Here is a 19,605-nt window from a genome sequence, read left to right on the forward strand (position 1 = left end):
ACTGGAGTGCAGCTAACCTCATCTGGCTCCATAGCCTTAGCCGTTAGCGTCACCACTTCTCCGGCCAATACGTTCTCCGACGGAGAAACGCAATTTTCACATTTATTTCCGCGGTTTGTCTGAATGGATATATACTAGTTTCCCGGCCAGGTGGCTGCTTTACTAGCACCGGCAGTAATAACTAGTCTAGTAACCAATGCTAACCGATGCTAAGCTACTTAGCTCTCCACAAGGTTAGCTTGTTCTTCAACTACTTTTCCTGCGACTATCCCCACTCGATAAGTGTTTCGCAATTTATTTAGTATTTATTCATTCTACCTTTTTTTTGGAGGGAAACTACCGATTTATGGAGACGGTCTTAGGAAAAAAGTTTAACACTACAATTCTGACATGGTCTGGTTGTAGTCTCACAATGTATTCTCTACCGCTGACGTTTGCTAACAAACTAAGGTTATACAAAGTATTTTCTCTGCCTTTGGGTTAAAACGTTTCCCAAACTATGTCCCAAACTATGAGACGCGGGCTCCTCTTTTCAGAAAGCGTCTTATTAAGGACAATGCCAGGCGCTTTTCTTGGACGTTAACTTTTTCCAGAAGCAAAAAAAAACAACAAAAAAAACATTTTTTTTGGCCGCATGCTTTGATTCAGTTGATTGCAAGACTCTGGTGAAACAGTATTTTTTTTAACTCTGTTTTACCGTCTTGATCAGTTTTTTTGTGAAGCTGTGAAGCGTCTCAAACAAAGACTTTGGGGCCACTGGGAACCTGATCTCAGAGTTGATGACCAAAAACGCTCCTGTCTCTTGGTCAAGCGGTTAAAAGTTACGCTGCTGACGTCCTGTTAGTTTGGATCCCGTCCCCAAACCCCCTGGTCGCCCTCCTCCCTCCTCCCTGCTGCTGGTCTCAGATGTGAGATGCGATGGGCAGCCAGGGAAGCCCAGTGAAGAGCTACGACTACCTGCTCAAGTTCCTCCTGGTGGGAGACAGCGATGTGGGCAAGGGGGAGATCCTGGACAGCCTGCAGGACGGTTCTGCCGAGTCCCCCTACGCCTACAGCAGTGGTGAGTGGGCTTCAGCCGGACCCCGTCCCTCGCCGATGGGGTTCCTAGTGTTCTGTTTTTGTGCTGTGTTGTGTCACGTCGGCCCGATCGCTGCTAAACCCCCGTACCTTCCTCCGTGTGGACCGTGGTCAATTTGATTTCTCCACACATTAATCTCTCTTCCGCACTGTATTTCTCCATCACACAAATGTTTATATGCTCAGACACTTACGATAGGGCTGGGCGATATATCATTAGAATGTCAATATCATAGTATGAGACCGGAATCCGTCTGGGATCATAATATCTCGATGTAGTTAAATGTTGTATCTGTCTATCGCTTGGTCACGATAGACAGATTGTTAATGATTGTTTCTTCAAATATTTCTTGTGTGTAAATATCTTATGGAAGAACAGATAGTCATTCCCAAACATTGTCAAGTCATTCATATCAAGCTATTAATCAAAACGATATTGTAGTATTTGGTTTTGACGGTTTCACCGAGCCATAAGACTCGTACACATGGATGATTCACACACACTCTGCTTGGCACACGGATGGTGGTCAGCTGTGTCAGTGTATGCATGTGGCAGGCAGAAGGCAGACCATTGCAGCATGCCAACTCTAGTTTTTAAGACCTCTCAGAGCCATTATAAGAACTCTATATGGTGGCCGACTTGATTGCAGTGACTCTTCCATTACACACACACACACACACACACACACACACACACACACACACACACACACACACATACACCCATGTACGTGCGGTGTGTAAAGCCCATATCTCTGACCAAGCCCTGTGGGTAACGGCAACAACAACAGCAGCAGATGCTGTTCTGGTTTGTCAGGATTTCCTGCTTGCCTGTACCTCCATAGGGGGTTGTTTTCTGAAGCTGGAATTATGTTGCCCGGCATAAAATGTCCCTTTAATTCATTTCATCGCAGTATTACAAAAGCATATTAAATGAGATTCAAATATATAATTTAATAGGGACAAGTGCAGGCCCATTCAAAATTCAAGACATTCTAAGACATTTGAAGGGCACAGTTTAACAAAATGTCAAAGATTCTGTCCTGTGTTCCACAATGGAAGCTGAAACTTTTTCGTGACTCGGTCGCAGAGCCCTGAAGCGCCGCCCCCAAGCCAGCTCGCTGTTCACTGTTTATTGTAAGTTTATTAATAATCCACGTGTGCCGTGTCCAAATTGCACCAAATTAGACAGCGCATGTCCTTGGGTCCCCAGCAATACACTCCCCAAGTGTGAAGTAGGTGGGATGTTGTCGAGATAATCGAGCAACAGATTCTTTACTTTATAGTTAAAGGTACAAAAGTCTTGTACTTGACAATTCTCTCTGTGATGATATGAATGCTGGAAAATCTCCATGAAATAATTATGAGCTTACTGATTTTTAGGACTCGTGTTTGTTTCGTATTTTCAGTGAATGATTTATTCATATTTTCTTTACATGAAACTTTCAGAGTTCCAAAAATAAAACATAAAATCATTAGTCGATTAAATTACCAGGTTAGGTTGGTATCAGATTTGGGTATCAGAATATTATTATGACTGGTACCAGCATCTATACCGGTATCTATGTAACTCCACTTTGCATCTGTGCATCCCAATCCCAGTTACTCATCTACATTACGATCTATCTATATCTCCATTACTCAAAGCAGTACTGTGTATTAATAAATAAATCACCTTTTACGGCGACAAATCATAGTGGGTTTAAAATAGCACTGGATTTGCCAGTTGAAGTCACGCAGAGCACGATCTAACAAGGGCTGACATAATGTGAGTTCTGGAGGGTCCTCTGTCAAGGGAGGAGGAGGAGGAGGAGGAGAGGATGGGGTGAGTGTGACAGCTTCACCCGACAGAAGAGCTCTCTCTGGACGTGAGAAGTCAGAGTGGCTGGGTCTCACGCTGGAGTGACAGCCGGTATCTGATGGCCCGCCGCCTGCTGTCAGAGAGAGCTTCTCGTGTTTGGATTCAAAAAGAGCTACGCACGCAAAGATATCCCTATTTGAGTCCTACACTGTGTGGATCTGAATGATACAATATCATCTGATACACAGTACTGATGTCATCCATTACTTTCACTGAAAAGTGTAGACTTTAGAATTTAGACTGATCAGATAATTATCATTGATGTTTAATACAATTTTCAACATATTTTTCTGAATCGTGTGATGAGTGATGACTTGATATAATCTAGTTCAATTTCGTCTTTTAAGCAATGTGATTTTATGAGCATAGACCGTTCTATGAATGACTTTACCTGTTTGGTCTTAATATCCATGTTACTATTGATTGGTTTGATTTATTTTTTGTAAATATCATATGAAAGCACCAATAATCAACCCTAAAAAAGTGTCAAATTATTGTTATGTGTAATTATGTGATGTTTTTTTTTTAGTACTGTCCAGCCCTATTTTAAAGCTGCTTTCACACATGAACTTGTCCAGATAATAAGGTCCGGAGTTGCCCTTTCACACATGTAACACACAGCCGGAGATTGTCCGTGTCAGGTGGGTTTACACTACCTTGAAATACTCCGTTTGGTTTAGGCGAGGGGCGGAGCCTGGGTAGAGCAATTAACTGGCACGTGATAGAGATGTCGTCAACACGCGACATGCCCACTCGCTCGCTGTGAATTCTCCGGACAATTACCTGCTCTGTTCACACATACCGCTCAACCGGACATGACACAGACTTTGTAGGGTGCTGGCTGGTTAATGTCCGGTCCAAATGATTCGGACATTTGCGTTTGCACATACAGTTCCTCCAGGTAATGCCCGGATAATTCAGGGTTACATTGTATGTGTTAAAGCAGGTTAAGTTGTTACACATACTGTATAGGGTCCCTCTGTCTAAGATTTGAGGGTGTTCCCCTCATATCCTTCTAATGCTATGCTAATAAGGCTGATATGAGTTTGTTAGGGGAAAGGACTAGAGGGTGGAAGCATCACCGTCACAAGCAAACAATCTAATGAGGCCCCATTCTCATCCCACACTGACTTGATGTGCTGACTCTAACCCCTGAGGTAGCTGTGCAGATCTGCTTCATCACAGGAAAAAAAGATGGATGCAATGCAACACGCTGCTCTATCTGCAGGATGATTCCCTGAGTATCCATATTAATATAAAGATGAAGAACACCTCGCTCTTATTTCACGACAACAGAAACGATGAAAAATGCATCAGCCATGTACCCTGACCCCCTTTTTTACCACAGTTATTCTAATGGATTCTGCCACAGGGTGATGCAAGCCCTGCAGCGCTTCGCAGCATAGTGTCACATGTTGCGGTTGTTAGCATTAGCATAGTGAATAATAGATATAAGTGGGAAGGGATATTTCACTGTAACGGCTGGAGTGATGACTGTCATAGTTATAATTTAATTTTCTCTGGAGAGAAAGTTCCTGAATGTAAAATCATGACACCAACTCTTTATCTTTTTATGTTTGTGGAGAGGTTTGGGGTGATATTAGAGTGTTCAGGCTAGGTCTAGATATTAATCAGAGCGTTTTTTTCTTTCCGTCCTGCCTCTGTTTTGTCTTCATTTAATGTTGATATCTTGTTATTCCCATTGTGTGTTGTGAATATCATTGTCTACTATGGTTTTCCATAGGCAGCCTGATTAAAATGAAGCACTTCAATGAATATATGACCTTACATTTAAGAGGTTGACCGTCCCTGCTCTTAAGTATTACAGTTCTGCAATATTTTTGAGTCACTAACTCACTTTCTTAATATTTACATTTTTAACAGAAAACCATACAAAACAATTGAATAATTGACCCAGAGAGATTGTAGTCATACAATGCACACAAGTCTAAGCAGCCAATATTTAGGCCAATGCATTACGGAAAGAAAAAGTACCCAACTGAAAAGTACCAATATAGCCAAGTGAAAAATACAGTGAATACACCTTGTATTATTCGTATGTAAACAAATGCAATGTAAATAATGATTCAGGAGGCAGTGGGGCGAGTAAAACTGTCAAAAAATACAATTGCAATACATGAATTAATTATTTTTCTTTCAATCCGTAGACAAATTCACCCTAGTTTCAGTGCAAGCAGCTTGTTTTTTTAACTTGTCAGTGCCAGCCCAAGAAGAAGTTGTGCCACAACTCTGGCCCAGTCGGCGTTTCCAAGCAGGAAGCCAGCCTAATTGACGCCAGCGAGATCAAACACGTTCAATCAGCTTCATTAAATATGGAGGGCAGAGGGGAACAGCTGAGTGCGCCTCATCAGAAAGTAACTGTGCAAACACAACTATCGCTATTGATTTTCTGGCAGAGGGAAAGTAAGTGGGGAAGATAGAGATGTTTGGCAAGGAGGCTGAATATTTTAAGTGCAAAACCCAATGTTAAAGAATCTGGCTTCATCAAATTGAACGCTAATGTTAAGTATGACATCAGAGCAGAGCGGGCTCCAATAAGTTTAGATGTCATGTCGTAAGAAAAGGGGTGTATTTCAGGTTAACATAATGGTGACTTGTTTGTGTGGGCAAGGAAAACAAAGTAGCATTTAGTCAATACTAGTGCACGCCCATTAAAAATTTAAGACTTTCTTAAGACATTTTAATGGCACAGTATAACAACATGTCAATCATTCAGTCCTGTGTTCCACAGTGGAAGATGAAACTGCCGATTAAAGTCAAGACATGCATGCCCATTCCAAATTTAAGACTTACTTAAGACATTTTAACGGCACAGTTTAACAAAATGTCAATGATTCAGTCCTGTGTTCCACAATGGAGGATAAAACTGCCGATAGAGATGTTGCGGGTATCGAACTCGCAAATAATTCCAACTGAACTACTGCTTCGGAGCTTGCTTTGTTACGGGAACGATGACGTGAATGATGATGTTTGAAGCAGCTACTGATTTATTCCCTCAGTGAATCACATGACTGCTATGGTTCGCAGCTTATCGGTTTTGACAGTTTTTAAACTGTGGCAGGCTAATGGGGCAATAATAGCATAATATATTTCACATCAACACATCTCCGAATCGCTGAATTACCTCTGCACAACGTCCTAATGACATGTCTGTCCATAAGCACTTTCCATATCCGCTAAAACCCTTGGCCACTTTATTCTTCTGTACTTGCATTTACTGTCAAAAGTATTATTCACTCACACTCGATTTCATTATCAAGTTGAAACATATTGAGAAAAACAAGTCATTTAACCAGTATGAGTAGTTGTCACAAAGGGAACCTGGGACTACTGTGTAGGGCAAAGCCTTAATCACTACACTATACGAGCCACACGTCAGTTAGTGCGTTCATTAGGGCTGCCGCCTGAAAGTCGACGAGTCGAATCATCAGTCGGAAACCCATCAGTCGACTGAGATTCTTCAAGTCGTGCAGTCATTTTTTTATTAATTTTGTTGTCAGTCCCTGTGCATTACAATAACAGGATAAAACAGATAGAAGCTTACAAAATGCACTGGGTTAACATTTCAATGGGGAATTATAAACAAGGGGAATCATATATATATTTTTTTAAATATGTGAATGAGACACATACACGGCTCTCTGTGCGCCCCGATGGCGGAGTGCAACACGGAGAGCTAAGCCCCAGTCCTCCAAATAAAACAACTAAAAACAGTGTGGGGACAGGGCACGAAGAAACTGGGCACGACTCTTATTTTCTGTGTTTCTGGGGGAGAGAGTCCCGGAAAAAGTGTCCCCATTACGCATGGTTTTGTTCCATACGCACTTGTTTCGTTCCACAAGGAAACATAAAATAAAATAACCTACATCTAAAGTGAAAACGCAACATAAGAGTTAATGCTAATAAATATTGATTTCGTTTTCTCAAAAAGTGTATTTCTAGAGTAAAAAAGGGTTGTACTGAAGCTATCTGTGTCAAAAAAAATGCTACCAGACTCAAAAAGTAGTGAATGTACCGGTACTGCATTTAATTATTTTCAAACATTATGACAGACTTGTTTATTTCATATGAGTTATTTTTATTATTTAGAAACGTACCCACACTGCTCTTTGCCTTTCCAACCCCCCCCCCCTTCAAAAAAAGATAGGAACTGTATTTTGATTGATGTTCATGATGTTCAGGCTGATGCATAATACACCATTTTGTGCCAAAATCCCGAGCCCCTATCCATCAGCAGATGAAACCTCGGCCTATACTCAAGGAGCATCAAACCGGTTCATCGACGAGCAACGTTTTTTTGTCCCAACACTTGGGGCCACATTCACAGAACATCCCAGGGCTCAGAGTAGATCTTAACTGGTGATTTTTAGGGAATCAATTTCTGAATAAATGCATGTTTTGTTTTTGAAGCCTTAAAACACATGAACTGATAGTTGCCTTGTGTGACTGAAATTAAATAGGTTTGATGTCCTAATACCTCTGGCAGATTTTTGGTTTAATTATGCAATCTCTGCCTTTGCCTGCAGTGGCTGGCTCAGTACAACGGTAGGGAAAAGGGTCATTTATGTGGAAGCAAATGTGTTCTCAAGCTTCTTCCTCCGTGTGCAGGCTGAGCCCAGATCCAAAATTTCATGGACTTTGATGAACAAGTCTGACAAGCAGTGAATGCTTTTCCTCTTTCCATTGTAACTCCAGCCTTGTTTCTGTCAGCTATGGTTATTCATGGATATACTAATTAAAAGACTGGTGAAATGCATATCGGCCAATTATTTCATGAGGTGCCAAACATGGAGGAGACTGGAAATAAACGGAATATAAAGTCAGGTTTTTTGTTTTTTTTTTGTTTAATGCATGATGGCAGCAAAATTTACATTTTAATAAAAAAAAAAAAGAAGCATAATTGGAATAGGGCAACATGATTGCTGCCTCCCACAATTGTATTTGTTACGTCTTATCCGTGTGTGAAGCGACTCTAAACGCCTGTATCTGTCAGTTAAAATGACTCATCAATGGCCATGTTACTCACTTCACCAGTGTTTTTTTGGGGTTCTTTCTGGTGATTAGGGCGGGCACAAGCGTTCAAATCTAGGTCAGCAAAGTTTTTCTACGAGCCACCGCCAGCCCTACAGCTGGCGATTAAAGTGATAAATAAATCTGATAAATCTGCTCTGTCTGCAAAAATAATTTCTCACGCCGGTGTAGAAAGTCTCCAACCACCGGCTCCACTTGGCCTCAGACAATTCTTTGCAACCATCATGCAGAAAAAAAACTGGCAAAACCTACGCTGGTCTAAAGCGTCAACACACTCCAAAAACTGCACGTGGCTCGAAGCTCATTGGATCGGTCCAATAATCTCTCGCTCTGATTGGTGGACCGTGGGGGATAGTAATCGAGCTTCTGATTGGCTGAGCGTGACATCACTCATTGTGACTTCGAAAGCCGCTGGGTTCGCCAGAAGCGAGGACGGACCAATAAAATGAACGGCGCATGTGATTTCACCAGGACGTAAATGACACGGAGAAGCGACACACATCATTGTCGGCGGCGACACATTCGGTTTTAAAGACGGGTTAATTATTTGCCGAGTTGAATTCTCGAGGAGAACGACCATTAAATTAGCAAAATAAAAGGACAAAGATTGCACAAAAAGTTCGCAGATTGCCGATATATTCGTCCAATGTCTTGTCAGTGTCTTCTCGTTAATTTCCTTCCACTATCAAACTAGTATTAGAGGTTTATATTATTTTTGAAAAGCCCATCACTAACTCGTAATGCTTGTTAGTTCGCTGCATGACGTAATCTTTGTTCTCCATCATCACACCACGTCTGGAAGGATGTGGAGCAGGGGGGTGTTGGTGTAATTGCGCACGGTGCGGTGATGTTCTTTTGAATTTCCCCAGTCAGCTGAGGTCCACCATCAGATAAGGGAAGTCTATTTAAATGCGCAGCCAGCTTTGGGAATAACAGGCCACTTTTCAGAGGAGCTGTTGTAGACTTAATGGTTTGATTCTCACAGCGGGGCTCTCTGCAGAGCGGGGCTTGCAGGGCAGAGTGTTGTCTCACCACGGAGATGGACTCTGTTATACTGACAAAGGGGGAGAAAGACAGATCAAAAACATGCAGTAAGACAGAAAGACAGACGTAGGTAGATTGACTCAAACATCCTCAGGCAGTTAAACAGAAGAATGAGGTGGTCTGATGGATACGTGCTTTATATATGACATAAAAGTCACATAAAAATACATATGATATTACAATTCAGTGTATACAAAAGCCAAAAGTAAAAATGTGTTTGTTTGTGGCTGCCTGTTATCCTCACAAATGATTCTGTGTCCAGTGTTTTGAGGTGAAGGAACATTTTGGCACATCCCTATCAATTATCTGGACAGCAGGCACTTGGTGGGACGCCCTGCTCTCACCGCGGTTCAGTCAGGCTGAGTTCAGCATTTCAGCTCTGCTCACTTTCCGTGCTCTGCTGATTTGGAAGCTATAACTGCTGCTGTTAGCCCGCGGGGCCTTTGCCACGAACAAAATCTGATGTGGACTCTTGTGCTTGGAACGTGTGTTCTACGGTTATTTGTCTGTTCAGTAATGGATCCATTTGCCTAATGGCCTCTTCACTGTCTCTCTATCCAGGTATCGACTACAAGACCACCACTATTCTGCTGGATGGGAGGAGAGTGAAGCTGGAGCTTTGGTAAGACGGCGTCTGAAATTGTTTTTTTTCTCTGTCTTTTCTGCTGCGCCGCTGCATTCACATGCTGCACCGCCGAGTTAACGTGAATTAAATGCTCATAGAAAATCGACCGAAATCAAACGCATGCCACGGTTTGGTTGTAATTGTCATCATTTGTCAAGTCGATTTGTAGTTTGTCTATTTCGTTAGTAGTTTGACTAGTGAATATGTTCAGCTTTAAGAAGTGTTTTAAGCTTCGTCTTTACAGGATGTGCTTGACACCAAAATAACATTTGACCCAGAAATGAAACCCAATACTCATACATATGATATTTTTTTGGTTTGAGTTGTGTTACTGTTTACTAAACACAATGTGTGTATATTTATTTTTAAACATTCTCTCTCTCTCTCTTTTGCTCTCCTTCCAGGGACACATCGGGGCAGGGGAGGTTCTGCACCATCTTTCGCTCGTATTCCCGCGGCGCTCAGGTGTGAACCAGCAACACTCATTTCCTGGATTTCCCACTGGGCATTAACATAATGTTATCTTAATATTCAGGCTGTGACCTTAGCCTGTAAGGTCATTCCAGCTGAGTGGAGTAAACAAGGAAGGTGTCTGCAGCACCTCCTTGTTCTTCACGTTACACATGACTAATGGTTCTCCCGTTGTTTATGTATCGGTTAAACTGGTATATTCTTCCACCCACCTTAAGTAATCCACCTTAAGATGAGATATTTATCAGATTACAGAATAGTCTCCTCAAATTAAGTGTATCTCCTCTGTCTGTCGGTCCGTCTGGTGGCTGTTCTGGAGCCACGGGGTGCAGTGGAACTATGGAGACAGGCAATTAACTCTGTGTGCGCTCCGCAGGGAATCTTGTTGGTGTATGACATCACCAACCGGTGGTCGTTTGACGGAATCGACCGGTGGATCAGAGAGATTGACGAGGTGAGTGTGGGGATGTTTGTTTGAAGCGGAGCATGTTACCTTGGCCCGATGGAGGTCTGTCTGGGCGAGAGACACAGTTGCTCTCCCTCTCTTTATTTCGCTACGGTTCTCTCACACATCACTTCACCTTCGTCCATATTTGTTGGTGTGTGTCGTGGTACCGATAACTCTCTACGGGGTTCCCGTCGGGTCCTTGAGGGGCTTGAAGTGCTTGAATTTCGTCATCAACAATGTCATAAAAAATAATTCCAGAAACACTTTTACAATATAGAAATGGACACTTATAATAGTGGATGACAATGAGATAAATGTTATATATATATATATATATATATATATATATATATATATATATATATATATATATATATATACATATATAAATAATAGACAATGAGGCTAAGATTATATAATATTTGAATTCAAAAAGATGAATTGTTCATCGAAAATCTATTTATATTTGCGTGAAGTCCTTGAAAATGAAAGAAAAAAAAAACAGTGCTTGAAGGTCTCTGTCTCTAATCCTCCTGGTTGACGTTGAGGCAGCTGTAACTTGTGTTCACTGTTTCTGTAGAAGCTCTCTTCCTGATATTTATAATGTGTGACCTTTTTTTGCTTCCTGTGTAGGTGCGTTTTTTTTTTTTGTTTGTGTGCCAGTGTACTATCCAGCACAAGCTGGTTCCAATCAACGGTTCCACTTAGGGGCGTAATGTTACACTCAAGTTTAACTGAAAGAAATTATGACTGTAGAAGATTCTTCTTTATTTCTTCAGCATGAAATGATCAAAAATAATACATTTGAGTATTACAATTTTTAGTATTAAATATAGCTGCAGGCAGCAATACTTCGGGATCCAGTTTAGTCGTGTTTGGTAATTATTACAGTTTTCCGAGGTTTCTGTAATGCCGGGATCAGACGACATAAATTCTGGCTTATTTTGACCCTATTTTGTTGCAAATTTTGGGCACGAATATGTATAACGATATTCGGGCGAGACGAAGCTCGAAGCTGGTGTCGCAAAACTGGCCACTCCTGAAACTAATCAAATTGCCTCGACGTTCTTCTACTTACGATAAAATGACGGTGGTTCTTCGCTAGTTTCTGCTTCAAATGTAGATCGATACTGATCAAACTTGAACGACAACGTGTTTCAGATACTTTTAGCCTGAAGAACAAAGATTAAAAAAAAAAAAGAATAATAATACATTTTAAATTCTCTGTGGGAAATGCCCAAAATGTAACTGAATTGGAAGAGTGGGGGAGAGAGAGAGGGAGGGAGAGATGCCGAGAGGAAGAAGAGCGAAGTGTCGGATGGAGCGTGAAGAGGAAAGGGAGGTCGGCGTCTCTCTGCTGCCCTGTCTTCATTTAGTCGGAACAAGTGTGAGTCATCGAGACGTGAGTCCACGATACATTCAGCCCCGGTGTCTGCTGTATTAGTAATCAGCCAGTCTCTTCATCTCTTATCTTTGCCATCTCATGCTGGCGCAGAACTGCAGATACTTTTGAAACTTGCCCCCTGTGCCTTTCTCTCGATTTAAACTCAAAAGTGAGCGTACGGGCACTAAATCTGTCCATCCGGGGCTTGATTGTACCCGGTGAATTTCGCGGCACTCGGCTCCCTGGTTGGGCGCGACCCGAAAGGAAAGGAAGGGAAGGAAAAAGTTTTAAACACGACAGGAGATCGAGCTCCGTACGTGAGTAGGATACAAGAAGATATATGAGCGGCAGGGAGATATATTTCTCCCCATGCACGCTCACTAGCTAGACTGAGGCCTCCTCCAAGTTTGCTTCTACTGTTTTTAGCACACTGTAGTTGAAAAATGAATGTGCAGTTGCCACCCATGACCACAGAGGGCGCTGTTTGATGACGCTACACAGTGCGGCTTTAAAATAGCTTTTGCAGAGGACTTCAAACAACCCAACCACTCCCTCGGAACCGACGCGCTGCAGTACTGACCCAGTTCACTCACCCCGGATTCCCCCTTCTCCCAGCACGCCCCCGGCGTACCCAGGATCCTGGTGGGCAACCGGCTGCACTTGGCGTTCAAGCGGCAGGTCCCCACGGAGCAGGCGAGGGCATACGCCGAGAAGAACGGCATGACCTTCTTCGAGGTCAGCCCGCTGTGCAACTTCAACGTCATCGAGTCGTTCACGGAGCTGTCGCGCATCGTCCTCATGAGGCACGGCATGGAGAAGTTCTGGAGGCCCAACAGAGGTAGGTCTCGACCTCTGTTGGTTGGTGTGTGTGTGTGTGTGTGTGTGTGTGTGTGTGTGTGTGTGTGTGTGTGTGTGTGTGTGTGTGTGTGTGTGTGTGTGTGTGTGTGTGTGTGTGTGTGTGTGTGTGCATGTGTGCGTGCGTGTGTGCGCGTGTGCCTGTAGATAGACCCATAGATGATATGAATTCATATATTGATTTCTAGAAATTTTGAAAGAAAATAAAAATACATTTTGGGAGGTAAATAAACTATTTTTATTAGATTTTTATTATATTTATTATTTATTTTAAGTCATTATATTCTTGATATATATTATGGTCAATTCATGTAATGGTTGAAGTAAATAATTAAAAGATTATTGACAAATCGAATGAATGAATCACTAAATATGAACTAGCAGCCATGGTGGTATTTTGGGTGCGTTTCACAAGGTTGCTTGTGCCCCTTAGAAAAAATATATTAAAAACTATTTAATACATATTAATATTTATATAATTCAAAATGATCTGATTAGTTCAGAGAAACAAGTATTCATCCCTCAGCCCATGTGACGTTTCTTTAGTGACGACATGTTCTCTGAGATGTAGAGCAGTAAAAAAAAAAAAATATATATATATATATATATATATATATATATATATATATATATATATATATATATATATATATATATATATATATATATCACAGCCCTCACGTTGAAAATGCTATTAGATTTTAATGTGATTACGAGTCCAACCCTCTAATCAGTTGTTCTTTAAGCTCTCCGCTGCCCATGGAGGAGGAAATGAGTCTGTCCCGCTTAAGAAATTATAAATAGTGAACCATAGAGCTCTACTAAGCTCTAATGGAACCTGGCTGTCTTCAGCTTAATATCACATTCCTAGACTCTCTCTCTCGCACTTTACTTATTCATGCTCCCTCCTTCCGCTGTCATCCTCCTTTCCTTGAGATCATGTGTAATTAGAGGGGAGGCAGATGACGGCGGCGTCCCCGCGTGCTCGCTAAATGAATGTTTCTCGCCGCCCCCCGGGGCCTCGGCGAGACCCTTCTGGTGCCGCACTAAGACTCTTGAAGTGGCGAAGGGTCGGCTGTGATTACACCACCACATTTAATTGCAAAATAACCAACCTCTTCCTTGGTTAATTACAGAAGAACATATGAAAGTTAACATTAAAGTCTCCTGCCAGAGAGGAGCACAACTAGAATAAGAGGTATTTGTTTATAGTAGGTGTTATAGGAGTCATATGGATTGAGTTTTGGTTGTTTACCTTATATAAATTTGAGATGCGTGACAGAGCAGTTTATTATTCCAGGTCTGTGAGGAGCTATAACACAACTTGGGGAACTTATGAAATATTCAGGGAACCGCTTGGCTGTTGCTTTGCAAATTGCATTGGCTTGCGGGGTGGTTGGAGCTTGAAAAGGTCTTAATTCCTACCCTCGAGGCGCGGCACGCAGGGTTTCAGAGCGCTTCGCTTTGCTCTATCACTGACTATTCATACAAACACGTCACTCATAAAATCCCACTTTGCATTTGGTGAAGATGCACATTTAGGCCAGATCCACAAGTGTTGAGCCGACGCTGTTTGTGCCGATATAAGAAGACAATAAAAGGTTTCAGGTGAAGTGCACATTATTTCCATAGCAACGGACTCTCGACCAGCTGTACATTTTTGTATCTTATCCTGGAGCCTATGGATCCAGGATCCTTGGTTAGCTAGCTTAGATGGAGGTTGTAATAAATACCTTATTTAGCTCCACAGACTGACTAGCGAACTAACTGTTAATAAATAATTAGCAGCTAATTTGTTTATAATAATGATTAATAAATAATTAGTAACTAATTTGTTTATAATAACATTAATTACTAATATTAATTAATAATAATTAATAAATAATTTGTTTCAAATAATTATTAATAATAATTAATAAATAATTTGTTTATTATAATAATTAATAATAATTTATAAATAATTAGTTTATTAATAACTTAGTATTAACAGGCACTTTATTGTTTATCTCTGTCTTTGCTGTTGTGGCAAACGTCAGCCATTATTAAAGCATGATAAATAAAAAGTGGTTAACGTCAAATTAGCTTTTCTGAAAAAGTTATTATTTTTTTATTAAATTTTCTTTTCCAAAACCCTTTTTTTTTTTTTTTTAGCTTTTGAAAGTACTCCACTCTGGCGTAGAAGCACCTGGAGGCAGCACCGTCGCGTCGGGTTCTGTGTCGTAAACCCGGGTGGAGAACCCTCTGACCGATCTTGGCTCTTTAGGATCTTCCTCTGCGTCTCTAATCTCCATTCTATACCCCCATCCCCAGTCTTCAGCCTCCAGGACCTCTGCTGCCGGGCCATCGTGTCGTGCACGCCCGTGCACCTCATCGACAAGCTCCCCCTGCCCGTGGCCATCAAGTCGCACCTCAAGTCCTTCTCCATGGCCAACGGCATGAACGCCGTCATGATGCACGGACGCTCCTACTCGCTGGCCAACCCGGCCGGCGGCTCCAAGGGGAACAGCCTGAAGCGCTCCAAGTCCATCCGCCCGCCGCAGAGCCCCCCGCAGAACTGCACCCGCAACAACTGCAAGATCTCCTAGTCTCCACCTCCGCCCTCCATCCCCTCCAGGGTGAGACCGGGGGGGAGGGGGAGGGACGCGCGGGACGGTTCGGGGGTAAAGCCGCGGGGTTTCCCCCTATTCTGGGCCGGAAAGGGTGGAAGCGAGGAACGTGAACAAGAGGAGGGAAAAAAGCCTCCTGGTCCATCCCTTTGTTTTCTTTTCTGCTCTGTTGGAGACCGACCAAACCACGTGAACAGGAACACTCCCAAGTGGAACTTCAAACAAGCTCATGTACAACAACAAGGATTCATTCGCTTCCTCTATGTGGCGCGGCTCACTTTTTGGCGTCGTGGTCCTGCCGGACTTGATTTTCCTAGGGCTGAGCAATATTGGCATCGTCAAAAATCACAATATTTTTTGGTTGATAATGATCATTTGACAATATTTTGGGGGGTGACCGTTTGCGCTTTTCGTAAGATATTTACACACTAAAAATATTTGTTAAGCAGGCAAGAGCCACCGATTAGAACGGCTAAAACCGTCTCATCAAGTTCAGAAAGCTGGACTACTTTACTGTAGGGCTCCTCAAAGACAACATCACAATGTCACCAGAACCAAAAAGCCACACGATATCTAGTCCTATATCACCCATGATGATTTAAAATCAATATATCGCCCAGCCCTGGTGTCCCCTCTCTCTCTCTCTCTCTCTCTCTCTCTCTCTCTCTCTCTCTCTCTCTCTCGCTCTCTCTCTCTCTTAGCTGCTCTTGTTTATCCCCTCCTTGACACCGTTACTGATCCTAGTGATCCTTTGGGTCAGGTTCAGCTTCTTACAACAGACAAAATCCGAAACGGATTCGTACGCACCCCTCAGAGCCTCCTCCACCTCTGCGATGCGTCCTGTGCCAGATGCTCCCTCCCAGTAATTCGGGCCATTTGGTTCGCACGTTTTAATAACTGCGATGGCGAGGTAAAGTTGACGCCGTCCGCTTGACGGGTGGAGGCAAAATGGACATTTTGGGTGATTTACAATGTTTAGAGTAAACAGTGGCCTTCATCACCCCCCCCCCCCCCCCCCCCCCCATCGAAACCAAACAAAATGGATGCCGCTGCGTCGTCTCGGCAGTGCCTCGGCCAAATTGTAATATCAAAGTGATTTCAGGTCATCTGGCTCCGTGTCTCATCTGCGGTGTCATTACTGCGGTGTCATTATTTCCAGATTACTCCCCGCTTATTTCCGCTTGGGGAAGTAATCAGTTTGTCTCGTGCGTCGTCGTTCGCGTAGCGCTGTGGTTCAGGGTAGTTTAGTCCGTCTTTTGCCGCCTGGGCCGGAGTTCAGCACATCGTCCAAGTAGAAAGACGTTCTAAGGAAACCAGGCTCCTCCCTCTGGGATGTAGACGGTTATTGTTAGTTAGTTATTATGAGTCACTTTATTGTCCTTTTGATATTAAAATGTATTGAAATTCACTTCTTTTTGACCCTAGATCCTGGGGCGAGCGGGAGTGAATCACTCTTCCAACCGCAGCGCACGCGTCACATGTTGTATTTCTGAAGCAAACGCACGACGTGAGTCAAGTCGGGAGAGAAGCGGCGCCGTGTACGACTCAAGCAGAAAATAAAGGAGTCGGCGCGAAAAAGACATCAACACTGACGATATAGAAATGGCAATCGTTGAATAATCGTTTTCCTCCCCTTTCTATTGTGGAGCGATAGGCGAGCGTCATTTCACTCACACGGAGCAAACGCACAAGTTCACAACACACACACGCACACACACGCATGCACGCACGCGCGCACAACCAGTCCCGCTGTTCCATTTCTTGTCTCTAAGATCCATACGCCTCCGCTCCGCACTCTCCCAGGATTCATAGCTGCTGCTGAATAATTGATGCTCCATCAGTCTGCTCCGTCTAAAGTCTTTTTTCTCTTTTTCCTTTTCTTTCAACGCCCCCCGCCCCCCCCCCCCCCAAAAACACCCAAGTGGAAATTATCTCTCGCTCCCTCCTCTACTGCTTTTCTCTGTTGTTGCTGCCATCGTGAAAACGATTGTTTTTCTTCCGCGTCTCCTCCGCGCTTCCGGACGGAATGTTCCGTGCCGCGCCCGCCAGCATCACAGCCCGCAGCGAGGGGCCGGCGGAGCGTCCCGTTTGGTCGTTTGTCGTCCTGTCGCGTTGACGTTTTTGCGGCAGGGTCGCGCGGCGATTGACGCCGTGTCGTCGTCGGAAATGAAGGACGATGTCAAAGCACGGCCGAAGATGTGTCACGACGGAGGTGGGGGGGGGGGGGGCGATGAAGCTCATTTCGCCGTCTTCAACACGGGTTCTGGAATTGATGTGCAGCAGTGGCGACGCGTCAGATATCGAGTAGACCTCACCGCGATCATTGTCCAGGCGGTGATGTCGCACGGCTGCGTTTTCGACGGATTCCGTCCCTTTTACCATTTGGGTCCCACTCCCCTCAACCCCCGGCGGAGCCGCGACGAGCCGGACGAAGCAGGGTCACATCGCTCGAGCTTCTGCGAGAGCAGAACCCGGGACGGGAAGTGAAGCTGAACTTGATTTGAATTGTGGGTGTTCGCTGCCCCCCCCTCCCGTCCCGCGGTCGCAGTCGGTCTGATAAGCTAGAGCTCTGGTGGTAGAAGGAGGCGCCCATGTACAACTCACTAAGCTATTTATTAGTACGTTATCTGTGTTGAAGCTCGTGTCAGTAGAGGTTTCCAACCGCTGCCACCCAGACACTCCACTATCACTGAAGAAGCTGCTGAGATATCTGATTTAGGAGGCGGTGGATGTACATAGCAGGGGGCACATTGTGTTGACGCTGCTTCACTTCCTATCGGTTGCGGATAAACGGCAGCGTTTCACGCGGCGCGGTGAAACTTGCCGACGCAGCCTTTTTAAGGTCTGTGTCGCCACTAATGTGAGAATGAACAAAATGAAACGTGAGGGGAAAAGAACAACGATGATGTTCCTGCTTTGTAGCAGAAGAAGAATCTCCCTCCGATGTAGGAACAGCACAGACCGACCTTATAACACCCTTGTTTTTTTGAATTGTCATTTTTAAAATTTTATTTTATTATTATGTTGCACCTCATACAGTACATCCAATATGCGCATGTATATAATGTAAAGATCCTGGTTTAAAAACACAGTTTTGTCCTTTATTTTACGACTGTTTTATATTATGTCATAGGACATCTTTCTCATTGTTGACTTTGCTCCTTTCCTGCTAAAGTGTGGAAGTGTGATGATGATGAGATGATGATGATGATGATGATGATGATGACAGGTTGGGTTTGGGTTTGACCAGTTTGTTGGGCGGGGAAATACTGTTGTGGAAGTAACGATGGAAACGAGAGAGCACACATTTAACACTAATACAATCTTTGGTTTGAAGTCGACGTGAAGTATAAGCGAGGGAGTGTGTGAGTTTGTCTTCTGACACTTTTACCTGAACAGCTTGTTTTTTTTAAATTATTGATTGTACAGCTACGGTTGTGGTATGAGGAGTAATGATTTTTTTCCACAATAATATAAATAAATGTTTCCAACTCAGTTTTTGGTGGTTTTTTTTATTTTTATTATTTATTATTCAAATATATTAATTGGTAAAAATAAGTTGGGTAAAAAATTAAGTGGAGCGTCCTGGGGCAACATCGCCATCTAGCGGAGTATAGAGTCAATGGAAACCCCATCGTCTGGTAAAGGTCTTTATCAATAATCCGTAAACTCTTTATTAACAAGATCGAGGGCAATAAAAATGTGGTATTTAAATAAAATGATCCTGTCGTATTGGTAGGTTATAAATGACAAATCAATTTTAATGCGCCTGCTTTTATCCGAAAGTTGCTTTTATCAAATTGAATACACTTTCTAGTGTCGGGGCCGATGATGTTAAAAAGATAAACACAATTGTTTAAATGGCTCATAAGTTGTTCTCCATGTTCATTGTATCATTATACATAGCTAGTTAAAATAGTTAAGGATGTATTGACTTGTAAATTGTACTGATTAGAAGCCGGCACACGTAGATGTATGAAGCTGCGGTGTGACACCAGGAGATGAGTCAATTCATTCTCCATCTTATTTGTATATGGAAACATTTCGTGGTCTGGTGGGAGATAATTATCATTCTCTCCCTGGTTCCAGCTACAGCCTCGTTACCCACTGCAGTAAAAACACAAACATCCACATGAATGAATAAAATCAGGAATCTCTTTTGAGTACATAGATAAGTACACT

General features: G+C 43.0%; 1 protein-coding gene across 2 annotated transcripts in view; it reads left to right on the forward strand.

Moving 5' to 3' along the window:
- Positions 1–18,918, forward strand: part of rab40c (RAB40c, member RAS oncogene family) — a 19,149-nt gene extending 231 nt beyond the window's left edge. Inside the window, exons 1-7 of one of the 2 annotated variants that reach the window (XM_080009490.1) lie at positions 1–1,060; positions 9,596–9,656; positions 10,064–10,124; positions 10,507–10,584; positions 12,578–12,800; positions 15,128–15,432; positions 16,849–18,918. The exon at positions 1–1,060 is cut by the window's left edge and continues 231 nt beyond it. In XM_080009490.1, the coding sequence (XP_079865616.1) occupies positions 919–1,060; positions 9,596–9,656; positions 10,064–10,124; positions 10,507–10,584; positions 12,578–12,800; positions 15,128–15,402 (840 nt within the window). In that variant the 5' untranslated portion in view covers positions 1–918 and the 3' untranslated portion in view covers positions 15,403–15,432; positions 16,849–18,918. Of the gene's footprint in view, positions 1,061–9,595; positions 9,657–10,063; positions 10,125–10,506; positions 10,585–12,577; positions 12,801–15,127 lie in introns of both variants that reach the window. The other variant, XM_080009489.1, reaches the window with a different exon arrangement.
- Positions 18,919–19,605: the final 687 nt, after the last annotated feature.

Source organism: Zeus faber (assembly GCF_960531495.2).
Source record: "Zeus faber genome assembly, chromosome: 11".
Lineage (NCBI taxonomy): Eukaryota > Metazoa > Chordata > Actinopteri > Zeiformes > Zeidae > Zeus > Zeus faber.